The sequence below is a fragment of the Sesamum indicum genome, unplaced genomic scaffold (assembly GCF_000512975.1).
Source record: "Sesamum indicum cultivar Zhongzhi No. 13 unplaced genomic scaffold, S_indicum_v1.0 scaffold00095, whole genome shotgun sequence".
NCBI lineage: Eukaryota > Viridiplantae > Streptophyta > Magnoliopsida > Lamiales > Pedaliaceae > Sesamum > Sesamum indicum.
The window spans coordinates 732,900-758,533 of NW_011628042.1; the positions used below are offsets into that span (position 1 = coordinate 732,900).

Consider the following 25,634-nt stretch of genomic DNA (forward strand, 5'->3'; position numbering starts at 1 on the left):
GTGCAACCAATTCAAAAATTAATTCTTGTTTGAAAAATCAATTCAAATTAATTTTAGCAATTTAATTTTGAAAAATACCAAACCTCGGCCAAAATTAAATTCACAAAATTAACTGTTTTAGAAAAATAAGTAGAATCCTTAGAAAAAATAGAAAAAATCGGTCAGGATCGGCAGACAGCCAGGGGCGGGTGTGCGTCGGCAGATGCATGCGAACAATGCTTATTGCGCCCACGCTCTAGCAGCCACGCGAGCTCAGCCGCCTGACAGGTAGCGACTATCTGATGTGTGTTTTTGACATTTTGTTTTTCTTTTTTTACAAATTCTGAAACAACAGAAAATAATTAAATCTCATAAATTCCACATCTTTAAAAAAATCTCATGCCCAAAATTAAATGCAAAATTAAAGCATATAAACCCTAGATCTAGATATGAAATTAAGCACACGAATCATGCTTCTAGAGTTGATAAAAACATCTAAATATGCTAATTCATGCAAAACGCATGAGATTCTAGGCGTAGACACCAAATCGAACTCTAATGCCACTTGAAGGGAGCGGATCGGCTAAGGAACCGCGCCGGTAGCGCAAAAAATTGAAAAGTAATGATTAAGTTATAAAGAATCCCAATCAAAGGGTGTACCCTTGATATTTCCTGGCGTTCGGTGTATAATATAAAATAAAGCACGCCCTTAGAACCATAATAAAAATATAGAAAAATGTTTAGTCCTCTCCTTCTCCGAACCCGTTCACTTAGAGGGTTCAACTGTAGAACTCCTCTAAAAATAGTCCACACCAGATCGTGGAAAGATGGTTGTAACCCTCTTGCTAGGAAGTATTAATTCTAGTGGAAGAAATCAAAATCGATTTGCAGTATAGATTAGTGTAAATGATTCTTCATGTTCTCAACTTGAATCTAATTCAAGGAGAACTCAAAGTCCATGACAAAGAGGAGAATTTTCATGGCTTATGCTACAAAAAGAGAGAGAAAGAGCCTTTTTGACATGGTGTTATGATTTGCTTAAAAGACTTAGTCTTTTATACTCCTAGACACATAATACTTAGACAGGACTTGTTTTAATTTGTCCAGCAAATTACATCAAACCTAATGATAATCTATTGGGTTTATTATTTAATTTAATTAAATAAAGTATCAAATAAAAAATTTCATGTGAATATTTAATTCAATTAAATATACACAGGCTCGTATATACTCAATTAATAAATTCAATTAATTAATCAAGCCCAAACAATTAATTAGTCCGACTGATTAATTTAAGCAATCTCCATTATTTAATGATTCCAAATCATTAATTAAACTATCCCATCTACTAATTAATTAATTAATTCAATCCAAAAATTAATAGCTCCAGCATATTTTAAATTAATCGAATTAATTTAAAAAGCTAAGTCCAAAAATTAGGTAAACCAATCAATTAAATTCTTGGGCTATCAATTCAATGGATTACCCCAAATAAATAATCCAATCACTTATTTTCACCATCTCTCGGTCTTAGTTTAGGGCATGGAATTGGGCCTACGTTCTCATTTTTTATTAGGCAACTATGCTTGATACTCGAGATGCGTTTACTTTATTCATCCGATCTATAAAATCTATCTCTGACCGATCAACCATTTTGGCTAAAGATTTTTAGAGCTAAACCATCTCAAAGTGCATAAGAAAACTTCTGTCAACTATTGACAAGGCATAGATCCTCTTTTGGAATCTAGCGTCCTTGCTATATACTCCAACTGCACTGGATAAAGCTTATGATGACCATATCTCATGACACAGCCATCGCTTTCCATATCCAAGATACAATTTTCGTATGCACGTGACTGCTATGATTTCTCAAGTTTGAGGACTAATCTCATATTATTGGAATTGGGAATCCTAGTCATACACAGCAAAATTGCACAGATGACCTACGTCTCCTGTCGATCAAACACGGTTGCAGTACTTAGTGCAAGTCTCCTTAAGACCCTCGATGCCGTGTCTCAAGGTCCTCGACTTGGAATATTTCGATTTGTGGCATTTCGTTTTGACATTAAAACCCCATTCCATATAAGTGGTATGCACAACAAAACACACTGCCAACTTAATGAATTCTTACCGTATTCATTAATTTAACATTATTCAACAAAGATTGGTGAATGTCAAACAACCAATCAATTGTCTTTTGGTCACCGACTCCAAGAATATCATCAAGTGAAAATTTTCTTTTTGGCAAGTCATTTCATAAAAAAAGTATTTTGGACTACCATGTAATCAAAAATTCATTGGAAACCCTAATTTATGTGTTGGCATGCCTTGTGACATGGAATTCTGGGCCAAATTAACAAAAATGACTAAAATTATCATAATTTTAAGTGTAATTTCAAAATTTCATTAGAAGAAAATGTAATTCATTATTTTCAAGGGATTTAAGTGTAATTAATCCTCTGTTGATATACATTTTGGTGACATGAAAATGCACTAAGAAAAATTTATAGAGTAGAGCTACAGCATAACGGTGTCAGATGAATATAACATTTTCAAATTTATTCTGCTGTTGGAACGTGCAACAGTTGCCATATGAAGCCAAGGAATAACTGTTCACAAAATTTTCATATTTCCGAAAACGGATTAAGACAAAGTATAATGTGGATAAAATGAAATCTATTAATTTAAATGTAAGAATTTTACAATTTTTGAATTCAAAGTAATCCCCTTTCTCTACGAATGTGCATTCAAGGCCTTGGAGCTTGTTTTTGAATCGGATGTGCAATCTTCTTCTAATTTATGAAAGGCTATCGCGTACTACCCTGAAATATTGTATGAAGGCCTTGTGGGTGCAGAGCTTCGTCATGGCGGGACTTGAAGTAGTTAATTCTCCTTTCTTTTTGTTTTTAGTTTTCTTTCTTAATTATTTTTATTTTTATTTATTTAGTTTTTTTTAGGTAAATGTAAATTTCATTAATAAAAGTAATAGTACAGTACAACATGGGTTCATCAGTTGGTTTCTCCCTCAGTCCAAGGGATGCGCCATAATCTATACAATGCTTGTGTACTGACTGATGAAGGTAAATTGACACTCAGAATCCTATGTTTGACATCATCAGTGATCAGGATGCTCAAAGTGGCTGGTGTCCGCTCAGTGTGTTCAAATCTCCTCAAGTTCCTTTCCCTCCATATGTGGTAGACCTATGCTGCAAGTAGTGCACGGTAAGCTATATTGACAATGTGCTTACCTCTCCATTTCCGCGTCGCCCACTCAATATCCATTGTCCAATCCCTGTTGGGCCAGTAAATCGAATCCGTCTACGAATCTCAAGCAGGCACTGACGACTATATCTGCATCGGAAGAATAAGTGTGGATGAGATTCTGTAGCTCCCTCATCGCACAAGATGCACGCTCCAAGATGAGATAGCCATGGTTTATCCGTGGATGGTAGTTTGCCAAGTATTGCGAGCCATAAAATGAATGAATGACGAGATATCTTCAACGAGCCCGCAAGTAGCAATGACCATCCTACTTTCGGCTCAGGGGGATCAAATAATCGGTAGAGGGCATGAGTAGTAGGTTGCCCTCCGTCAATTCTCCACACCACTCGATCCTCACCTCCAGAAATAAATGGGAGGTTATGTGTGATCTCCAAACATTCGAAGTCCGTGATGGGAGGCCATTCCCACTCTCCTGCTGAGATCACCGAATTGAGTTTTGCTGATTCTTCAATACCAAGATGGTTTGGACCACGAGGGAACTGCTCGATAAGTGGTCCCAAGTGATGCCATGGGTCCAGCCAAATATAGATTTTCCCTCCATCTCCAATCTGGTAGTTCACGATAGAGCATAGGAAGGGACGAAGCCTGAGCATTTTCCGCCATCCCCAAGAACCTCTATGTTCACGAACAGTCCAGATCGATGTGTCACGTAACCGGTCTTGATAAAGCCACTGAACCCATATAGACGTCCTGTCACACCGGATAACGTCACATAATTTCTTACTCATTAATGCGCGGTTCAAGGTAGCAATGTCCTTGAACCCAAGTCCCCCCTCATCCGTCGGTCGACACACATTTTTCCAGGCTACCTTGGCGTAACCACTAGGCTTCGTACCCTTCCAAAGGAAAGTCCTCAATCTCTTCTCAATTTCATTGATGACTTTCTAGGTAAGATGAAAGCAGAAGCCCAATATAAACTCAATGCTGACAGCACAGATTTGATGATTTGTACTCGCCAGCGTATGATAACGAAATTCCTTCCCGTCCATTAATGCGTGCATCAATTTTTGAAATAAGCGGTTGGCAATCAGAGATAGATAGCTTAGAAGAGATTAAGGGAAGACCTAGATACCTCATAGGAAGGTGTCCCTCTTGAAAGCCCAAAATCTGCACATCTGATCTTTCAAATCTTGGGCCGAACGTGAAATGATTAAGTGACTTTTATGAACATTCAGCCGGAGGCCCGACACCTCCGCAAACCAGTCTAATCCCTCCTTGAAGACTCTGATGGAGTCAAAGTTAGCTCTGCTAAAGAGGAGAAGGTCGTATGCAAATCCCAACTGGAAGACCTTGGGACTCTCACACTTCCAATGATAAGTGAATTGCATGTCCTGTTCAATTCGTTGCAAGAATCCCAGATGTAAAGCTTCCATAACAAGTACAAACAGATAAGGAGAAAGTAGGTCTCCCTGTCGTAATCCTCTCGCTCCAGGAAAGAACCCATGAGGTTTTCCATTAAGCCCAATCGAGAATGATGTTGTGGAAACACACTCCTCAATCCACCTTGTGAACGTCGTTGGAAACCCGAACAACTGCAAAACTGCTAGCAGGAAGTCCCATTCCACCGTATCATAGGCCTTCCTTATATCCACTTTAAGCGCGCATCTGGGAGGTAGGCGCATCTGGTTATAGCCCGAGAATGGTTCCTGGACTAACATAATGTTGTCCCCAATGCTTCTTCCCGGAATAAAAGTTGTCTAACAGGGGTTAATAATCTTGTCTAGCAGAACACTAAATCTCTGAACAAATAGTTTTGCAATGATCTTGTATAAAACATTACAGCATGAAATCGGTCTAAACTCATTAACCGACATAGGAGTGTGTACCTTTGGTATTAGGGTCAAAATGGTGGAATTGGTCTGTTTCAGTAGTTTTCCGGTAGAAAAGAAATCCAGAACCGCTTTCGTTACTTCTTCCCCCACCATAGGCCAAGCCGCCTTGAAAAACCCTGACGAGTAGCCATCAGGTCCCGGCGCTTTGTCTTCAGTGATATCAAACACTGCTTGCTTCACATCATCCGGTGAGAATGGTAGTAGTAAGTGGCTAGCTTCCTCATCAGTAATACAGTGCCTCGCCCATGGTCTAAGGTATTGAATATCCACTGTCAACCGTCTTCTGGTACCTCCTAAAAGGTTCTGAAAGTATGAGACAAACACATGGGCGACCTCCCCTTGATCTGTGTGTGTGGTGCCATTCTCATCATTGATCTGTAGGATTCTCCTTATAACTCTTCTTTGAGCGATTTTTCGAAAGAAAACCCGGGAACATTGTTCTCCATCTTTCATCCACTGCATCTTAGCTCTCTGCTGCAGCATAATTTGTTCGAGCTTTGCCGCTTTAGCATAGACAATTCGACAGCAATGCTCCAGGAGTAAATAGAGTTCATTCTGTCTGTCTGAGCTCACCAACTGTTGTGCCTCATCAAGAAAACCTTTAGCTAGTTGTACATTCAGCGTCAAGTCACCCTTATTCCTCCTCTGTAGTCTAAAGACTGGTTTAAGTGCCTTCAGTTTACGTATCACAGCATACATAGGAATACCAACAATCTCATGATGCCAAATGTTCTGCACATTGGGGATAAACTCATGTGAACGGGTAAGATAGTTATCAAATCGAAACATACCTCCATTATGTTGTTGTATATCCCCATGTAAAACCAGTGGTGAGTGATCAGATGTCCGTGGTGTAAGGCTGTGATAATATGCGCTAGGGAACCGTGCCAGCCAACGGTCATTAATGAGGATTCGATCCAACCGCTTCCATAAACTCCGTGCAGATGTACTACAATTATGCCACATGAACCATTCACCTTGCATAGAGAGTGGAATCAGCCCCGCCTCCAGAATACCTGCACTAAATTCTTCGGTTGCCATCCTTACATCTCCTAAGATGCCACATACCTCGTTAAGGTCACGTACTGCATTAAAATACCCTCCCACCATCCACGGAGCGTCAGAGCACTGTTGAGCGAGCGTCTCCAGTGCAGTCCATAAATTCCGCCGGTCAATCACTTCAGATGCCCCATAAACAATAGTAATAATAATTGATTCATTGACAGCCATATTAGTAACCCGACAGTGAATAAACTGATCTACCAAGTCTACGATCTAGACATCTACAACATTCTCATCCCAAGCTAGCCAGATACGATTACCAATAGAAGAATAATCGACAAACCATTTCCATTTTCATCGTCTTACGTTCCTTAGCCGGAGGTTGTGGTGGTGATACAGTTCCTTTCGGTACATACACATTTACTAGTGGCTTCATCGATTTGTGGTTTTGTTCAGTGCACAATCCTTAAGTGTGAGCCATTCGTACTCAACATCAACTTTGCAAGGTGTCTCCCCTCCATCTTCATCTGGTGACATGACAATAATATGTTTATTCAAGTTGTGTGTGACATCAATCATCACACATACATGAGCAAAGTCCAGTCTCGTGCATGTTCTTGTAATCGCGTCGGGGTAAAAGGGCTTCCCCACACCACTCGCTACAGTGCTCAATCCTTCTACCGTCTAGAATTCCATCGGAAGGTGTCGTAATTTGATCCAGATGGGCACTTGTGTATGCTTCAACTTTCTAATGGCCATCCCTGGTTCCCACTTTTGAAGTAATATCGGCTGTCCTTGGAAGAGCCATGGGCCTCCCTCAATTACCTCCTCCATATCAATGACCGTTTTAAATTGAAAGAAGAAAAAGCCATTAACTGTCGCTGTTATCTCACGCAGAGCAGGCCCTACCGAATGAGCGTATTCCTTCAAATGATGGTAATACGGTCGTTTTCCCAAAAAATATCCAACTGCAGTAGATTTACAACGCCTAGCTCCCTCACGCACAATATCCAGTGACGGGCGGACCACAACCTCTCCATTTTGTATAATTGGGGCTATATATGAAAGCATTTTTCGAGACGAATTATTGAATGCTTGGGCTATTTTATCATCAATTATTGAGTTGCCATTTGTATGCAATGGAATGTTGTCAACGAACAATCCCGCAGAAGAGCAATTTGCAAGAGGAGCAGTCATTTTTTTCATATATAAGTTCAGGTTGACATCAGTGCTGACATCAGCAGATGATGCAGGCATAGATACAACAGTGACATCATCACTCTTCAAGTCAACAGCTGCTGCAGTAAGCATGACGTCATGAATGATGTCAGCAGGCTCTTCATCTTCCACACCAGCCGCCCTCTCTTCTTCCACCAAATCAGCATCATCCGCGCCACCCGGACACGAACTATCCATGTCAGGCCTATGTGGAATCGTAACCATCGCCGGCGTAGAACCATCAGCACCACCAACCGCCGGCGAGATAGTTGTTTTTCCGTCAACAACAGCAACTTCCTTCGCCGGCGACGTAGAAAAATTATGTTGTGTATCCGACTTATTTCCATGGTTTTCCGATGTCCCAAAGCTTGGTTTAGAGGGTAGAAGACATCTCACAGGTTTGAGACGACCACCCACCCCTGTCGGCGTGCCCATCGGAAAACCCAACCACGACAAAGGCTTCGCACGAAATCGCGCCATCCATTTTATTTTCAGATCTCGCAATGCCATAATAGCCTTCTCATCTCCGTCATCTATTACAGCATGTGCCAATCGTAGGAATTCATCAAGGTTAAAGGGTTCTTCTTTGCGTCCGCGTCCGCCATTGAAGGTTGAAGAAGAAAACCCTAATGTTGGCGGCGCTCTAAAACTCGATTTACCCATGGCCAAGTTTCCGTCTTTTTCATTCAAATAGCTTCTTCTCATCTCCATGGAGCCCATGCTACCCTCTGTTGACGGAAAAACCCCATCGGACGCCGGCTTTTTGAACCCCGACGATTCAACTTCCAAGCCGCGTTTTTCTGCAGAAAACCCTAGATCTGATTGCGCTTCGAATCTCGTCATTTCTCTAGCCAAGTTAACATCTTTCACAGTCTGGATATTTGCACCAACGTCCAGAACCATCCCAGATCCTTCAGTCGCCGGAAAATCGCCGGGCGGTTGCAAATGGCGAAAACCCGTTTCATCTCTTTCTTCGAAAAACAGTGACTGTTCATCTTCTTCTCCGCCTTCTCCGGCCATCGGACGTCTGTCGTCGTCCTCTCCACCGTCCTCTTCGCCGATTGGGGTTCCTTCTCCATCACCGGCCGTGTGTATGGAGATTGGAGTTGTGGTGTGTGTTATTTTTGGTGTGCTAGTGTGTGAGAGAGAAGAGAGAGAATTTTGAGTGTCCATTTTTTTAAAATTACAGAGGCACTTATTTTTTTTATTTTATTTTATTTTATTTTGCTGCAGATGGTCTTTGGAGAAATTAAACTTTTTAATATGTTTTAATTGTAATTTGACCACACGAGTTGAAGACTGAATCAAGCTACTTTTTCCCTTTTCTTTCAAAGATAAAGAGCTCACTTAAGCCTTGTACACCAACAACCAAAGACTGGTTGACTTCAGCCAGCTTAGTTGATTTTTTTTTTCGACACATGATCATGAAGACTTGCACAAGAATTCCTTTTCTGCTATCACACTTTTTCTTGCCTCTAGCTTAGATTTAGGTATAATATTTTCACGAATTATTTCTTGGAAGGAACTTAACATTTAGATTTATTTCCTTCCACATTTTCATTCTTATTTTCTTTGGCAAGAATCTTCACAAAACTTTTCTTTTTCTTTCAAGATCCACCGCGAAATTCTCTATTGATATTTCCTCCTTCCCACTCACTCGAAAATGATGGAAAATTTTCCAACTCTTGGTCTTGAAACATCAGCATAAAAGAATGTCATGCATAATCAATTGTCCTCACGCTAATACAAACAGAGTATCCGTGCTTTCCTATTCTACACTTGTGAACATTGTTTGTTGTTCCTCGCTCTTCTTTGATCATAAATCGTGTGTACTTTGTCCTTTCATCTTGAACTGATGCCATGAGATTTTACTCATTACGTGTTTGTAGGCTTATTCATGAGAGTATTCTCTTAGTTTTTGTCAACACAACACATTCTCATGCACATGAAGAGGTACACATGCCGTTGACTTCTAGCTTCTTTGTGCTTTGTTTAATATTTTTTCCTCAAAGACGGACTTCGAGGATCATACTGAACCATTTCTAAGCATCGTTATCTGAAATGACAAGGACAATCTCGAGGTAAAAGGCACCACCTAATGCGTTCATGAGCCTGCCAACGCCATCCATCTCTTTATGTCTCGATCTTTCTCCAAATATTTGCACATCCACGAGTGGTCTGAAGAGGTGAGGAGAGACACGCTTCACTCTTGTTCAACACTTCTTCTCAAACGAAGGTATGGTTGTTGAAGTCTTCCCTTCGCGACATCAAGGCCGATACCAAATTTACTTTTCCAAATCACCACCTTGCTACTACCAAGCCTCCATGGAGGACTCCTCAATTCAAGTATGGCAAATTATCCTTTTACACCAGTTATTGGGAGTGGCTGAAGACATGCTCGACCACCATGCAACATCCTTCATGCAGCTAAGATCCATGCAGTTATGGACGCATCTCTTTTTACGTACGTCTGCAACAAGCATGTGCTTGAAGCCTTCTTTGAGGACTTTGCGAGACATTCGTGGACTTTACTGCTTGCCTGTACATGAGGAGTTTTACGACGAGGCCATCACTTCCTCTAAGGACTTTCTAGGTGACGAAACATGTAAGCCTTCCGTTCCGCGAAGCCGCAAATATTTGCTGTTCGCTTACCACTGTCTTCCCAAAGACTTAGGCGAAGCGCTCATTTCTTATTAGGTCACCTTTTGGTTCAAGCGACCTCTTCGCTATGCAACACCTCCCTAATCCTAGTGGTGATGTTGATATTTCCAATCTACCACGTAGCAAGGACCATGACGAGCCTTTTACTATACTGCAAATCACTAACGACATACGAGACAAGATCTATGCGACAGCTTTTCTCTTGTGTTAGTTATGTAGTTTGTCCTTCAACACAGTAAAGCTAGCAAGGTACTTGCCTCGACTTTCAAAGTTGCAAGTAGAATGGCTTATGGTGAATGCTTTTCTCTAGCTATCCCCATTTTGACAAGTATCTACGAGGCCTTAGGAACATGTCTACTTCCATGAATTTGTTCGAGTCTTCAGCCGTCTTCCCTATCCACTATGTGCATGGGTAGATTAGATGGTATCTACAATCTCATTTTCCTCTCAAATTTGAACCTATCGGAGCTTAAATGGTGATGCACGGGAGAACATGGCCAGACATTTCTATCTAATGGAGGCGCGTGATCCATTTCAATGCATTAACCCTTCAGGACGTCTAAATGTTCATTTTCATCGTCAAGGCACGAGTTTCGTGGTAGAGACACAAACATATCTTCAAGTAGCTATTCATAATTTTGCGCTCCAGCTACTTGACGTTTCGGATCGGACTGGAATCCATTATTAAAGCTTACAGTCTCCACCGCTTTAGTCGTCAGGTATTTTTCTGCTAAGACGTCCCAGGGAGTTTGAAGAAAGAGATTTTGACTTGTAGCTTGAAGGAACTTGGACGGCTTTGGCGGTCCTACATTTTATCGGGTACCTCATCTAAACTCTTAATACCTAACAAAGTTTCTTCATCTCCCCAAGTCATGAAGGAGTGTGTGGATCGGTGGCCAAGTGCAATAGGACTCCTTCAGAGAACAATACAAGAGTCTTTTTTAGACTCAATCATCCTCCAAATTTAGAGAATGGATTTAAAGATAATCAAGCGATGCCGGCTATTGAGACTGGTGCGACAAAGTCTATTGCAGCCACTTCCAAAAGGAGACATAAGACACTCATGTTACCACATTGTCTTACGAAAATGGTGGAGTAAATTATTACTTGTTTTTATCGTGCAATGAAGACAACAGCTGCTCCCGCTCCATCGGATCGCGCTGCCACATCAAAGAGCATTGTTCATGTCAGAAGAATTTCAACAAAAAATATGTCGTCGTCTGGAAAGTCACACACAAATCACTACAGAATTGGTGGAGTTAATTTGAAATTAATTCGAGAAGAAATGAATTAATTTAATTGGATTAAATTAATTTAAGGAGAATATAAATGATTGGATCATTTATTTAATAATCCATTTGATGGAAGACAGAATTAATTAATTTTGGGCTTAACACCTTTAAATTAATTAGATTAATTTATTAGGTTTGGCTTAATTAAATGATTGGATCAATTTATTAGAGTTTGGGCTTAGATTTATTCAATTGGATTAAATGAATCTTTAGACTTAGTTGGGTTAAAACTAATTTAATTAATTATTATTCAATTAACTTTGGGTGGGCTTAATTTAATTTAATTAAACCAAGCCCGGTCCATATTTGAAATCCAAGCCCATTTGAGGGAGGTTGGAGCAAGTTAAGAAAGAGTTGAAGCTCCTCACCATGATGAAGATATTGGAGTAGCTATTTCATCATGGTTGAAGGTTATATACATGTGTGTGTATAGGTTGCCTTGGAGGCACACTTGGTAGTTATTGAATTTTGAATTTAATTATATGTAATATACAAAACTACACACATCTATAACCAGCACCTAAGCCACAAAATTCACTCCCTTTTCTCTCCAAAAATGTTCTCCTTTTTGTTCTACATTGAATTGGATTCAAGTTAGAATATTAAACATTCCAAAAGCACTAAAGAATAGTGTTTGTTTGGAGTTATTTTTTCTTCTTATTCTTTGTTCTATCTAGAAATAGAAAAAAGAACTATATGTCTTCCTTAGTGTGGTGTGGACAAATTAGAAGGGTTCTAATTTGGATTCTAAAGTGAACGGAATGGGAGAATGTAAAGGGAACAATGCACATTGCTCCTCAACTATAGAAACAAAAGGTAAGATTTCATTTTTGTTTCTATGCTTTTTGTTTCATCCTTTATCACATCTCTAACATGACTATATGTTGATTATTATGCTTTTGGTAAATACCGAACGCATGTGAATTTCAAAGGGAATACTCCTTTGAATCGTTTTAAATAATTTTTGTTTCACTCTTTTGCCGCGTTTCCGGACCATGCCGATTCTTTCAAGCTATTGTTTCTACAAGTAAGGTCAAAACACTTGCTACAACTAAAAATTGTGAGTAGTATTTCGGCCATATATAGCTAAGGCTTTGGTGAATGTTGATTAATTATGGCCAAAATTTAAGTTTCCTCATCGGTCTTGTCTGATTATAATAGATAGTATTAATTTATTAAAATTTTTAAGATATAGTGATTTATTGCGTAAGAAATAATCATTTTTTTTTGTAGTGAAAAACTTCAAAGCTTAGCAACTTTAGATAAAATTATCTGAAGTGCTCAATGTCAATTTTAGATGTACAAATATAACGAATGAATTTTAAAAAATGGCAAATTTGAAATTGATATTATTTTTCATTTTTTATTCTTTTTGAATTTCAAAAGTAGAAGTAATACTCCCAAACATCAAAAAAATAACTTTCTTAAAGTAAGAAGAGAGTAAGTGGTTTCTTTAAATTGTTTCAATCACTTTCAATAAGGTAAATCAAATAGTAGATGATATGTGTTTAAAAATAACTAACGAAGATGAAGAGAAATTTTAAAGAAGAGGCGAAGAATGTAAAAAGCTACTAGGAAATGCTCTTGAAGAGAGAAGAAGAGACTTTAAAGAGGTAGGCGATCGGACCTATAAGAAATTGTTCCCGAATTGCTTCAAGATGTATGATATGTATACCATGGTGTGCTAGTGGATTTGCATACTGAGAGCAACAACATTTAGCGACTAGCTAGAATGACTTAATTAGTGCAAGCACTATAAAAAAAAGCGGAATTTGAAGGGTTTAGAAACAATTTTTGTTTTTGCTTTCTTTGGAACGGTCTGAAATTGATGGAATTAATTTGAAGCGAATTTTGAAACGGTTCACCTTCCATCTTTATAGATGGCATTACAAATATTTAGGAAAAGTTAATGACGGACCGTTCCAATTTGGCACGGTCGCTGTAACACATTGTTGGTAACCGTTCCTACTATTAAATTTGAATAAAAAGTTTTATTTTTTTTTTAATTCAAACAAATTCGACGAAAATTTGGAATGGTTATATTATTCATTTCGGGTTACTTTTGGAACTGTCTTGTAATACTTATACCTGAATTTTAGAACTGTATTTATTTGTATTGAAGATAAATATAGGGATGGTCTTTGGAATGATTTGTATGTCAATTTTTGCAATAGTATTAGGCACGGCTATATTTCTTTTTGGAACAGTCTTCTGTAACTATTTTAGGAACGGTAAGTCTTATATGTGAACACGTATGTAAAACTATTTTAGTAATGATATTAGGAATTATCGTTCTTATTTTGAAACACATACTTAAAACTCTATTAGCAATGGTATTAGGAACGGTCAACCACTATTTAGGAACACATATTTGAAATAGTTTTAGTAATATTATTAGGAAAAGTCATTACAATTTAGGAACGTGTTTAGAACTATTTTGGTAATGGTATTACGAACAGTCATTTATTTAGATTTGTAATATTTTCTTTACAATTACAAAAATCGTTCATATTTTTAACTTTATAATTTATTTATATTTTATAATTTTTAATTTTTATGTAATAAATTTTAATTAATAATTTAATTTATATATTTAATAAATTTAAGAAATAAATAAGTATATATATTTTGATATATAATTAAATTAAATTTAATACATTTTTAATTAATTATGTTTATGAATTTAATTAATTGATTGAATATAAAATAATGGAATGTAATAAACATTAGAAATATAAATAATTAAGATAAAATATTGAGAACCTTCTATAATGTCCGATGTGGGCGTTAAAACCAAGGTCGAATACTCGGTTCTTGTTCTTGCCCTCGACTGCAGCAAGCACATTTGCTGCTCTGCATTGCCACCGAAGCCTCTGATACGACTTCAGCATCGTTGTCCTCGACCGTGGGCCGAGGTTGACGATCATCCATCAGCTTTTGGAACGTCTCTTGCAATACAAAAAAAGTTATTAGAACTTTTAATTAAACATTAATTATTTTTTAAAAATAATATCAATAAGGTTCTTACTACCACCTCAGTCGTCGTCCTCCTTTTTCATGTAGCATCTTTCAAATAATTCCATATGCTTGGGCGGCCGATCGAGCTCTGCCTCCTATAGAAGAATAAAATAGTTAGCATCTTATTTATAAAATAATGATAAACTTTAAAAAATATATATATTAACATTTGGAACAGTCTAGAAACGGTCAATTATAAATAATCCGTTCCAAGAACGTTCCTAATTAAATCAAACGATGTCGTTTTATGTGTTGTGGATTAGTGTTCCACGCACTTGGAATGGTCAATTATAAACAAATTGTTCCAGGACTGTTCCTAAGTAAATGGAATGATGTCTTTTATGTGCTATGGATTAGTGTTTCTCGCAGTTCAATTTGGCATAGAATTTTAATTATTTAGGTGTTCCTAAACCCATGCTAAATCAACTTAAATGATGTTGTTTTGCATGCGGAAGATTTTGTTTTGATTGTCTGATGAACAGACAGTTCCTATATATTTCAAACTGTTCCTAGTTGAGTGTCAATATTAAGTTATTTAATAAAATAAAAAAATAATAGATGCAGAAAAAATCATCCAGGACATGTTTGCTTAAAGAAAACTAGACCATAAATTTATGTTAACCATTGGACACATAAAATTCTTTTCAAAAAATTGATACATGTCTGGCAGATCCAGTATATTTGTATATCCAAAATTATTAGTCTTATATAGATGTCAATGGCATCATATAGTATTATTCTGAATCACCTAAACATACCGTTAAAATTTTAATCAGACCGTTAGATATGATTGAATCAACATAATATTACTTTCTGTGAAATTGTGGACATCTTTGTTCTACGGAAACTGAGATATTGTATCTGATACATAATCAACGAGGTTAAAAACGATGCGATTGTCCATCAAACTATGTAATTTTACATCAAACCGGTAGATATGTTCACATATGTACAGTATTGTTATGCATTTAGGGTTGTAATTAATTAGGGTCTCGAATGTGGAGATATCATGATCGAGAAGTGAATTAGGAATCTTTGAACATATTTAGGAACTATTATATTTATCTTCATGTTTGGAACAAATAGTTTATACATTTAGGCACGATTTTCTTTAAATTTATCTCAGGGAACGGTCAAATATTTAAAAATCATTTCTATATTTGATTTTCCCTCTACTTTTATTTGGCATGAAATTAAATTTGTTTGGAACTGATTTAGGAACAGTCAATATAAATGGACCGTTCCTATATTTTGAATTTTCCTCCTTTTTTCTGTAGAATATTGTAATGCATATTTTTTTTACCACGCCTATTCCAAATTTAATATTTTTTACAAATATTATGGAACGGTTACATTTAGGAACAATTTTAGTTGTGATTGTACCTAGTAGGGACGATTTTGGAATGGTCTTTCCTATTGATGACCATTTCTAAGTAGAACTAATATTTTTATAAAATATATAATAAATTATTAATTTATGCAAAGATTATTTATAGATGTTTGATTACAGAAACGTTGAACTTTCAATCATAATTATTGTCTTCTTCAGTCTTGTAATCCTCATCTATGTTATCTTCGTCAAATTCATCATTAGATTCACAATTACCTGATCGGGATAGACCTACTCCTTGTTGATTAGCAATAGAAAGCTCAATGACTAATTGTATGTCATTTGGGTCATTAAGGTCATAATTATGATTGTTCGTCGCAACTTGTCGAGTAGGTATTGTTTCATCCTCTTGAAATGCAACTTCAGTCCATAGAAAGTCATCAATAACTCTTCTGGCTTTGGTTTTGCAGGCAAATATCCTTTCCACTTTATCTCTTTTCATGCTAGGGTACTCCGTGTAGTAGACTTGCAATGCTTGTTGTGTCAGGATGAATGGTTCGTTCTTTTCGTGTACTTTTTTGAAGTTTAAATCAACAAGGTGATAACAAGGATGTACCTTCATATCTCTCACGAGATCAACCCAACGGCATTTGAACAGAACGATATGGATATTTGGAATAAGTGGGTAATCTAACTGAATTATCTATTCGAGAATCTCATAGAAATCACAATCCATGTCTTTATATGATGAGTTTTTGACACACACCCCACAGTTCATAGTAGACTTGCCTACGCTGTGAAATTGAGTGTGGATCATGGGTAAATACATGATCAGCCTACTGGGATATTCGATCATATATATGCTGAGAAATATGGCCTTCGGCATTGATATTCACCAATTCAGCAACAACCCCCAATGGAGATTGGGTACAACCGTTCCACAATAACTGCTTGAGAGCATGCACTACATCGTTAAACTTATGTGCCACACCAGACACATAATCAAGGGTCCCCTACCATAACCAAAGTTGCTCCCGACTCCACAATGTAATCGTAACGCCCGGGATCCGATTTAATGAAGAAGTCAGCACGACAGGAAGGACATTGGAACTGAAACCTGTAAATCTCTACATCAAAACACGAGTCCTTTCCAGCTTTCTCTTTCAAACCCCAAAATCTTTCACCTTTGTACGTTTGCCGCCCACACTCGTTGCAGCAAAGCTCAAACGGAATACGCATATTCACAGGTGCTGCGCAGCGCTCTTCACCGATTTCTCCATTTCCAATTTTGCTACGTAGTCAGAATACTTGCTGAAGGTAAAGGATAGATATGTTTTCTGTGAATGGATGCTTTTTGGTGTCTGTATATATATATACATATATGGGTACCAGCGAAGAGGAGAGTTTCATGTTGACTCTGACTCTGGAGTTGTCCTATTTGAATTGCACTCTCCTCCGTTCCAGGAGTCTTAGGATTAGGAATACATAATTACAAGATACATGTAGTCCACTGTAGTAGTAAACTTAGAAGACATAAATTATAATACGAATGGTTGAATTAAAAACTCACTCCGTATTTATGTTTTGTTTTGATTTATTGACTAGTCAAGATAAAATAGAAAACTGTTAGCCTGATTTTTGGAAAATTTGTACTTTTATTCCATAATTTAGGAATAACAACTTTTAATTGCTCATGAAATTCTCGAAAGTCAAAAATAGTCTTATAACTTGTAAAATGTCTTATTTTCAACCTTTCTACCTACTTCACTAGGAAATTAACGGAAAAATCTTGGGTAAGTTAGGTTGTTGTTATCTTTCAAAGTAGACGGGAACAACCACATTTTCACAACGAAAGGAAATGGCCACAAGACTTACGCGGTTTTTTCAATCAATTTTCTAATGATAGTTGATAGAAATACTGAAATAAAAATCCTTTAAAATTATGCGAATATTTTCAGATGTTTCCATGGATAATAGAACTCAAAGTGTGTAGAGCCTAAGTTATAAGATGAAAACTAAAATTTATCCTTTAATTTCTCTTCCTCTTTACTCTTAAAGATAAAAGTTATACTTTGTAAGGTGAAGCAAACTCAGAGAATATATCGGCATGATGAAAACATGGATAGTGCAACATGCTTTATTAAAATCTCCTACTGTATCGAAAGCAGAAATCATATTTTTTGTACCATAATTTTTAAAAGAAACACTTTTCCACCACCCCATTTTATTTTTTCGGCAAGTAGAAGTATTTTTCTTTTTTTTTTTGGTTTTGGCTTTAACACCTGCAATATTTGTATGGCAAATTCTTTCTTTATACTTTATTTAGTTTAAATGCAATTTTCATCCTGTATCTTTTGCATTATGACGGTTTAGTCATTTATTTTTCCAATGTAGCAAATATGTCATGTAATCTTGTAAATTTTTTCAATTCCGGTCCTTCAATGAGTTTGTAAATGTTGCCAGAGAAAAACATATTCCTCACACATACTTCTTTAATTTGGACTTTGGCTTCCATTGATATGGACCAAAATTGTAAAACAATTCAAAGCGATGGGACCTATTTCACAAGTCTTGTAAGATAAAGAACTAAAATACCAAAATTCAAATAATATAGGACAAAAATTTTATTCCAGCGAAAATTGACCATTGGGATTATTTTCTTATTCAAATTGCAACATCTCTAAATTTTTATTCTTCACACTTGCAAAACTTTGGGTTACATTTTCATTCTGATTATTTTCATTCTTTGCAGTGTTTTGGTCCATAGTGGTGGTGTGAACGGCGGACACTGTTATGCTTTCAAAAGGCCAACTCTTTGAGTTAGTTATGGAATTTAATCCATAAAAAATTGCATATCTATATTTGTATATGTTCTTTAGCTTTGTATTGTCTGAGAAACTTAAACTTAACTAGCTTCATATGACACACTATGTTTTTATTAGATCATTAACTAATGGTTTTTAGGAAAAAATTGATTTCACATCCTTCAAGTTAGCCTATTTGCGATTTTGGTACACTATTAATTTTTTTATGAAATAAATTTAATAGAATTAAGGCTTCGCATGCAAATTGCAAACTTCTTGGATTATGGAATGCAATATGCTGATTTTGAAAACAATGGGATCAAATATTGCCAAAGACTAACTTGTGAGACGTAAGGAAAAATTGCATTTTTGGTCCCATATGTTAGAGCCTATTGCACTTTAGTCTCATTTATTACAATTTTCTCACATTGTATCTCACAAGTTGAAAATTTTCTCAATTTTAATCCTTAAGTACATTTTTCGTCCAATAATTAATGCAACCCTCATAATTCCCCTTAGAATCCAATAATTAATGTAACCCTCATAATCCCCACTAAAAACCTTCTAATAGCTCCATTAGTTAGTGGACGAAAAAGTATGATGAGGACTAAAAATGAGAAATTTTTTTTGAAATTATGGGATGCAATGTGAGAGAATCACAATAAATGGGACTATTTGAAAAAGGCCCAAACATATGCAACCAAAAATGGTATTTCCTCGAGACGTAAAAATGCAAATTTCCTGCTTTTAGCAATGGATTACATTAAGATCTCTCGTTACAAACTATATAAAGAAAATAATTCTGAATGGTTTTAGGTATAAAATCAATGATAAACGAGTGATAAAAGAAGACATAATAAAGGCTTTAGACAAGCTTTATGGAGGTGAAGAAGAGGTAAGTTTTCCTTTCATTTTTCCTGCTTTTGTTAAAACTTGTTGATACTTTCTTACCTTTTCATTTATGTCTTGACAACATGTAATGATGATAAATGCAGATAATACCCCCCTCAAGTTTACGAGGTAGTCTAATGCCTATATGCTGGTGTACATACGTGAAACTGACAAGGATAAAATACTGTGTGACATTGATGACAAAAATATTTCTTAGCATCTTAAGGTTTGATAAAAAATCAGCTCAATTCATTTTTGCTTTTATAAAAAAAAACTTAGAGGGTGTTTGGCTAAGTTTAATTTAAACATCCTATGCTTCTAGATCTTATTAGATATTTTAAGATTTTATTGATATTTATTCTTATTTTAAAAATATGTTCTTAAATATTTGGATAAATATGATGCTTGAGCTTGTATGACATTAGAGTGTTAGACATAATGAGGTTTTGGATTAATTATATTTTATCGTATTATGACCGTTTTTACACATTGGGATCTAAACTTTTTTTGTGTCAACTTACCATCTTAACTTTACAAAATTTTACACTTTGCCATTTTTAACTATTTCTCAACCAAGTTTTTTATCGAAAAAGCATCACATGCAGTGCGCATGTGATGTTTAACGGTTATGTGATGTGATATTTTCACATATGCACAACATGCAATGTTCTTCCGGCATAAAATCAATGAAATGACAATCATGTATGGCGAAGTGCTAATTTTGCGAAGTTGATATGGTAAGTTGACACAAAAAAAAAAAATCTATAGCGAAGTGTAAAAATGGACGTAGATCGGATAGCAAAATATAATTTGCCCTAAGCGTTTTATACTGTAATAATAACCAAAAAATTCATCAAACTCTTAGGTCCCATGATAAATTTTTGTAAAAATTTTAACGAAAAATGCTTCGTGCTTAGCACGTGCATATTAGAGCCTTTACTTAAAAAAGTAACATTGTAGGCCATGCACTTAATGGCCACATGGCCTTTTCTTTTAAATATCTAACGAAAAGGTATTATGGAACCAAATTTACTATTTTTTTTAAAGTACGAGACTAAAAGTTAATCCTGTAATCAATAAGATCAAAAGTACAAAAATCTCAAGTTGCGTGATAAAAATACTATTTGCCTGAAATCCAAATATTCAGAAATTCATAACACGCATGTAATAATTGTAACATTAAGCTAAGTAGTAACAACATTACTTGAGTTTAAGATTGGAGTAGGATAATTATTGTTATTGGATTAAAACATTGGTTAAATGATGATAAGATGCATTAGCTTAATTAAGATTTGGTTTGGTGTCACTTTCCATTTCCGTAATTAAGGATTAAAATTTTAATAATTTTTAGAAAGAAAAACAAATAATAACATATGTAATACGATGTCGTTCCTATATAAATAGGTCCATAGATGAGCTACTGAGCACCACATTAGTACACTGTCAATAAGAGAAAGTCCTTAATTGTTTACTTAAATTGGTAATTGTTGGAAATAAACTTTAAATTTTTTTTAAATTGTTTAATTATTTCCAATACTTTATTTGATCTTAATGTGCCAGTTTATGTTGATACTTATTTGAGGTTTATGGCCCCATTATTATGATGATTTAATTGTGAATTTATAAGGTTATTTAGCATATGACCGTTACATTTTATATATTTATGTCACCTATTTATAATTGGATTTATTATAATATTATGAGTTTTAATTAGGTCACTTAATATTTTATAACGGTCAAATTTTTACAACTATTTAAAGAGCCATATAGCTTTTTTCATTTGGCACATTGAGAGAGATGTTTTGTATAGCTTATGAGTTGAGAAATATTTTATACTCCCACAAGTATTTCTAGAGTTTTTGTAACGTGACTATGGACTGGTTCCTAGTCTCCTCGTGGTCGTGCACATGGGATGATGGGGTTTTATCCTGGAGTCATGGTTAGTTGTTAAAACCTGCACGTAGGGAGGCAATCATGATTTAGGTCAGCGACAAGTGTCGTGATTCTCCATAGGTGCAGCTTTTCTAATTTCTAAATTTATTTCGTTCATTTTCGTACTATATGTTATTGTCATAATATATATAATGATATTTTATATATAAAGTTATTTTAAGATATAATTATAAATACAAATCACACCATTTTCCACAATAATCTAGAGCCATGATTATGATTGTGATTTGTGTTGATTAAGTGCATGGTTGTACTAATTCTTGATTTTGTGTTATGCTAGGAATATTTCGAGAAATATACATTCCATTAAGGATTTATCAAAACAAAAACATGTAGTGATGGAGAATTATACCAATTGTCTGTATCGGATGATTATACTTGAAAATGGTATGTTGGTATTTCTCTTAATGCAATCAAAGGTATGGTTTTCTACTATGATCTAATTATTGTATCTCTAAGATGATATCTATGTCTCTCAATAAATGAAAGAAGAATTATTCTTCTTGTTGTAATTATCTATAGCCTAGTTTAATGCATAAGGCTATACTTTGTTTGGTGTGGGAGATATAATATTCGATAAACTATATATTGAACCTTTGACCGAGTCTCATCAATCATGAAAGAGAAAAAAAAGTTGATGCTATTGATTTCTCTATCCAATGTAACTGCAAAATTCATAGTTTATCGCTTTCAGTGAATGATTATGTTTTGGCCTTGGAGTTACACTCAACGGTTAAATCTTAAAAGCATTATAAACAAAATAAGAATATCAACTAGCCAATGAGTCGAAGAGAAATATATATTAGTTTGGGAATTACAGTTTCTTTGATTTAATTAGCAAAATGGGTGGTTTTGATATTTTCTATTCATTAGCCAAGTTTGTCATGAGCACATAGAGAAACGGCTAACTCATATATGAATAACAATGAAGTACAAGTATTAGATATGAATGACAAATTATGATTATTTATGTTCATACGTTAGTATTGTATTTTATATTTTAAGTCGGGTAGTGAGGATTAATGTGCAACATAATCTTGGAATAATTTAATAGTTCTAATAATATGAAACATAATATATCAGTACACTGATGATAAGCGATACAAAGTGAAATCAAATAAAAGAAAAGGAAGTTGGTATCTTATAATTGTAATAAGATGATGCGAAAATAATTTGCAACATAAGATTCAAATTTGTGGTTAATTTTCATGCGATAAGTTATTACAAGAATATTCATTGTTCTTAATTTATGAATTAAACTTCTAACGGCTAGTTGTGCACCATCAATTAGAGGAATAAATAAATATAATGAGTGCATTAGTTGTTTGTTTTCAATGCATAAGAAATTCTCTATCTAATTACCAATGAAAATTATTTTGTGATTATATCAAAATTTTGTTGTGCAGTAACTTAAATTATTACTGTTGAAATTATTAATGAGTATGAATGTGCCTTTAGAAACATTATATTCATGATTTTGTAAATACCATACATATAGGATATGTATTTGTCCTCCATCTATAAGGGATTTATAAAAATAAGATTAACATTTGATAAGCTTGTGTAATTTTTATAAAATTGGATGGCTAGAAAATGCATGAGATACCCAAAGGTATTGAGCCCGTACAAACTTATATATTATTATATGTGTTCACATATTAAATAGTAGAGTCCAAATCTCTATATTCTACAAGTATTTACATAAACAATAATTTTATGAGATTATTTCACTAATAATGAATGTTTAAATACTAATGTCTAAGTGATCAGTTTTATGGGTGAAGAGTACTTTTCTTTCGGTCACAAATTTACTGACTTGGGATGTTTCATATATGAACATATAAAAATATTTGGTGAAATTGAAATTCTATTATTTGAGAGTAGAATAAATGAATGAATTAGATGAAATACTTTTTGGAGGTTACTTTTTAATAACATTCTAAGAATGTAATTATTGTTGTTTTTATTTTAGGTGATTAATGATTCCCTTATTGTACAATTAAATTTTGAAAATCTTATGAAGTGTGGGGGTTGGATATGATAGAATGTGATATTGTGATAACCCTTATGTGAGATTTATATTGTGTTTAATTAGAATTGATAGACCTAATAAAATGTGGGAGGTTTTAACCATGAATTTTGAAAATAATTATTTTGAAATGTGACTGTGCAAGAGTTATACATGAAAATAAAGAGATGTGAAATTTACTTTCATGATGGAGAAATTATTTTCTTTGAATTATAAATGCAGAGAGAGTATGCAATAAAAACTAGAAAGAATAAAGACCTGTGAATTATTATTTTGTGGGAGTTCTTATTTTGATATGCAGGTCATGTGCTTGACATAATAATGAGAAAATAGGCAAAAAAAAAAAAAAAAAGAGGCATGTGATATAATATTTCATGTGATGGAAAAGTGCTAGTGCAGAGGTAAGATCTTTTATCATTGAGGGGGATGGGCTAAGCCCGTAAGGAAGTCACCTTCTGGAGTAACCCAAACGTTTGTGATTGGAGACCCCATGAAGAAGGTTCAATGGGTAGAAACAACCCGCACTGCGTGACTAATATATAGCACATTATTTTGAGGAGAGAGTATTAAAAAAAAAAAAAATACAATGATCTCCTTCCTATCCCTAGGGTGAAGTGCTATAAAAATGTGATGTTAGGTTGGACTTTGACCCTTAATGAGACCAAAGGCGGGATTTTCGCAGGGTATGGGTCACACATACATTTGGAGTGCTCACCTAAGTGAGAGTTGTTATGGGCCGTGGCTATGGGTTTGGGCTAACTCTAGAGACCTCACGAGAATCAGGATCAGAGCATAGGGCCATTAACGCGTTCGCCCGCTATAACCATGTCCTAGAGTCAATATCGTGTGTGTGGTAATTGAAGTTTGGCTTAAGGGGCATAATTCAAGGCGAAGTCCATTATTGCACCTTCAAATGAATTTTCCAACACTAGGTGTATGTTCAAGATCAGAAGGCACATGTACCGATTACACGGTATAAGTTGCCAACTATTTTATTTCATATTTTAATTTCAAAAATTTTAAACCTTGTAGGGGATTGTTGGAAATAAGCTATAAAATTTTTCTAAATGGTCAAATTATTTTCAACAGTTTATTTGATCTTAATGTGCCAGTTTAATTTGATATTTATTTGAGGTTTATGGCCCCATTATTATGATGATTTAATTGTGAATTTATATGGTTATTTAGTATTTGAGTGTTACATTTTATATATTTATGTGATATTTTTATAATTGAATTTATTATAATATTATGAGTTTTAATTAGGTCACTTAATATTTTATCACAGTCAAATTTTTACAACTATTTAAAGGGTCATATAGCTTTCTTCATTTGGCACATTGAGAGAAATGTTTTATATAGCTTATGAGTTGAGAAACGTTTTATACTCCCACAAGTATTTCTAGAGTTTTTGCAACGTGACTATGAACTGGTTCCTAGTTTCCTCGTGGTCGTGCACATGGGATAAGACACTGCTGAGAGCTAATGGGGTTTTATCCTGGAGTCATGGTCAGCCGTTAAAACCTGCACGTAGGGAGGCAATCATGGTTTTAGGTCAGCGACAAGTGTCGTGACTCTCCATCGGTTCAGCTTTTCTAATTTTTAAATTTATTTTGTTCATTTTCGTACTATATGTTATTGTCATAATATTTATAATGATATTTTATATATAAAGTTATTTTAAGTTATGATTATAAACACAAATCACACCATTTTCCAGAACAATAATTTTTGTCGACTTATAAATAATGAGGATTCTACTTGTTGATTTTTCAAGCCTATACTTTCGCTCTGATTGATCATTACTGTCAAGAGTGGGGATTCTTTCAGGTACTCAAATGGCTATAGTATGACTTACCATTTTACTGTATGGTATGTTGACTGATTTGTTTCTTGATTTTCGTAGTTAATCAATCACGACATCTCTGAGGACCTCCTGGACAGGGTGAAGAAGGTGGCGACTGAATGCTATAAGCTAGAAAGGAGGCAGGTTTGAAGAACTCAAAACCAATCAAATTGTTGAATGAACTGCTAGGCAAGAATAGTGATGAAAAAATAGAGAATGTGGATTTGGATCATACAAGCTATGTGCTGTATGATATTGAAGGGGAAAAAAAAGTATTGTGGTTGAGACGAAGATTATGATAGCCAGGAAAGGATATTGAGTGATGCACTCCAGTTTAGTTAAGTAGGACCCTAAGAAAATAAATGATAACGTCAAATATTATGTCATGGTTTTGCATGATTATGGGCATTGAGTACTTTGTGATTACATAACAAATATTGGTTCATTGGTGTCATTGCATGTAATTGGTCTTCTATTGTATGTGCCATATCTGTATA

At 35.2% G+C, this 25,634-nt stretch overlaps 1 protein-coding gene across 1 annotated transcript; it reads right to left on the minus strand.

Moving 5' to 3' along the window:
• Positions 1–15,807: 15,807 nt before the first annotated feature.
• On the minus strand, positions 15,808–16,853 carry LOC105178806 (coiled-coil domain-containing protein 94-like). Its single transcript, XM_011102352.1, has 2 exons — positions 16,632–16,853; positions 15,808–16,317 (listed from the first exon to the last, which is right to left on the minus strand). Exons 1-2 carry the CDS (start codon positions 16,851–16,853, stop codon positions 15,808–15,810), a joined length of 732 nt encoding a protein of 243 aa, XP_011100654.1.
• Positions 16,854–25,634: the final 8,781 nt, after the last annotated feature.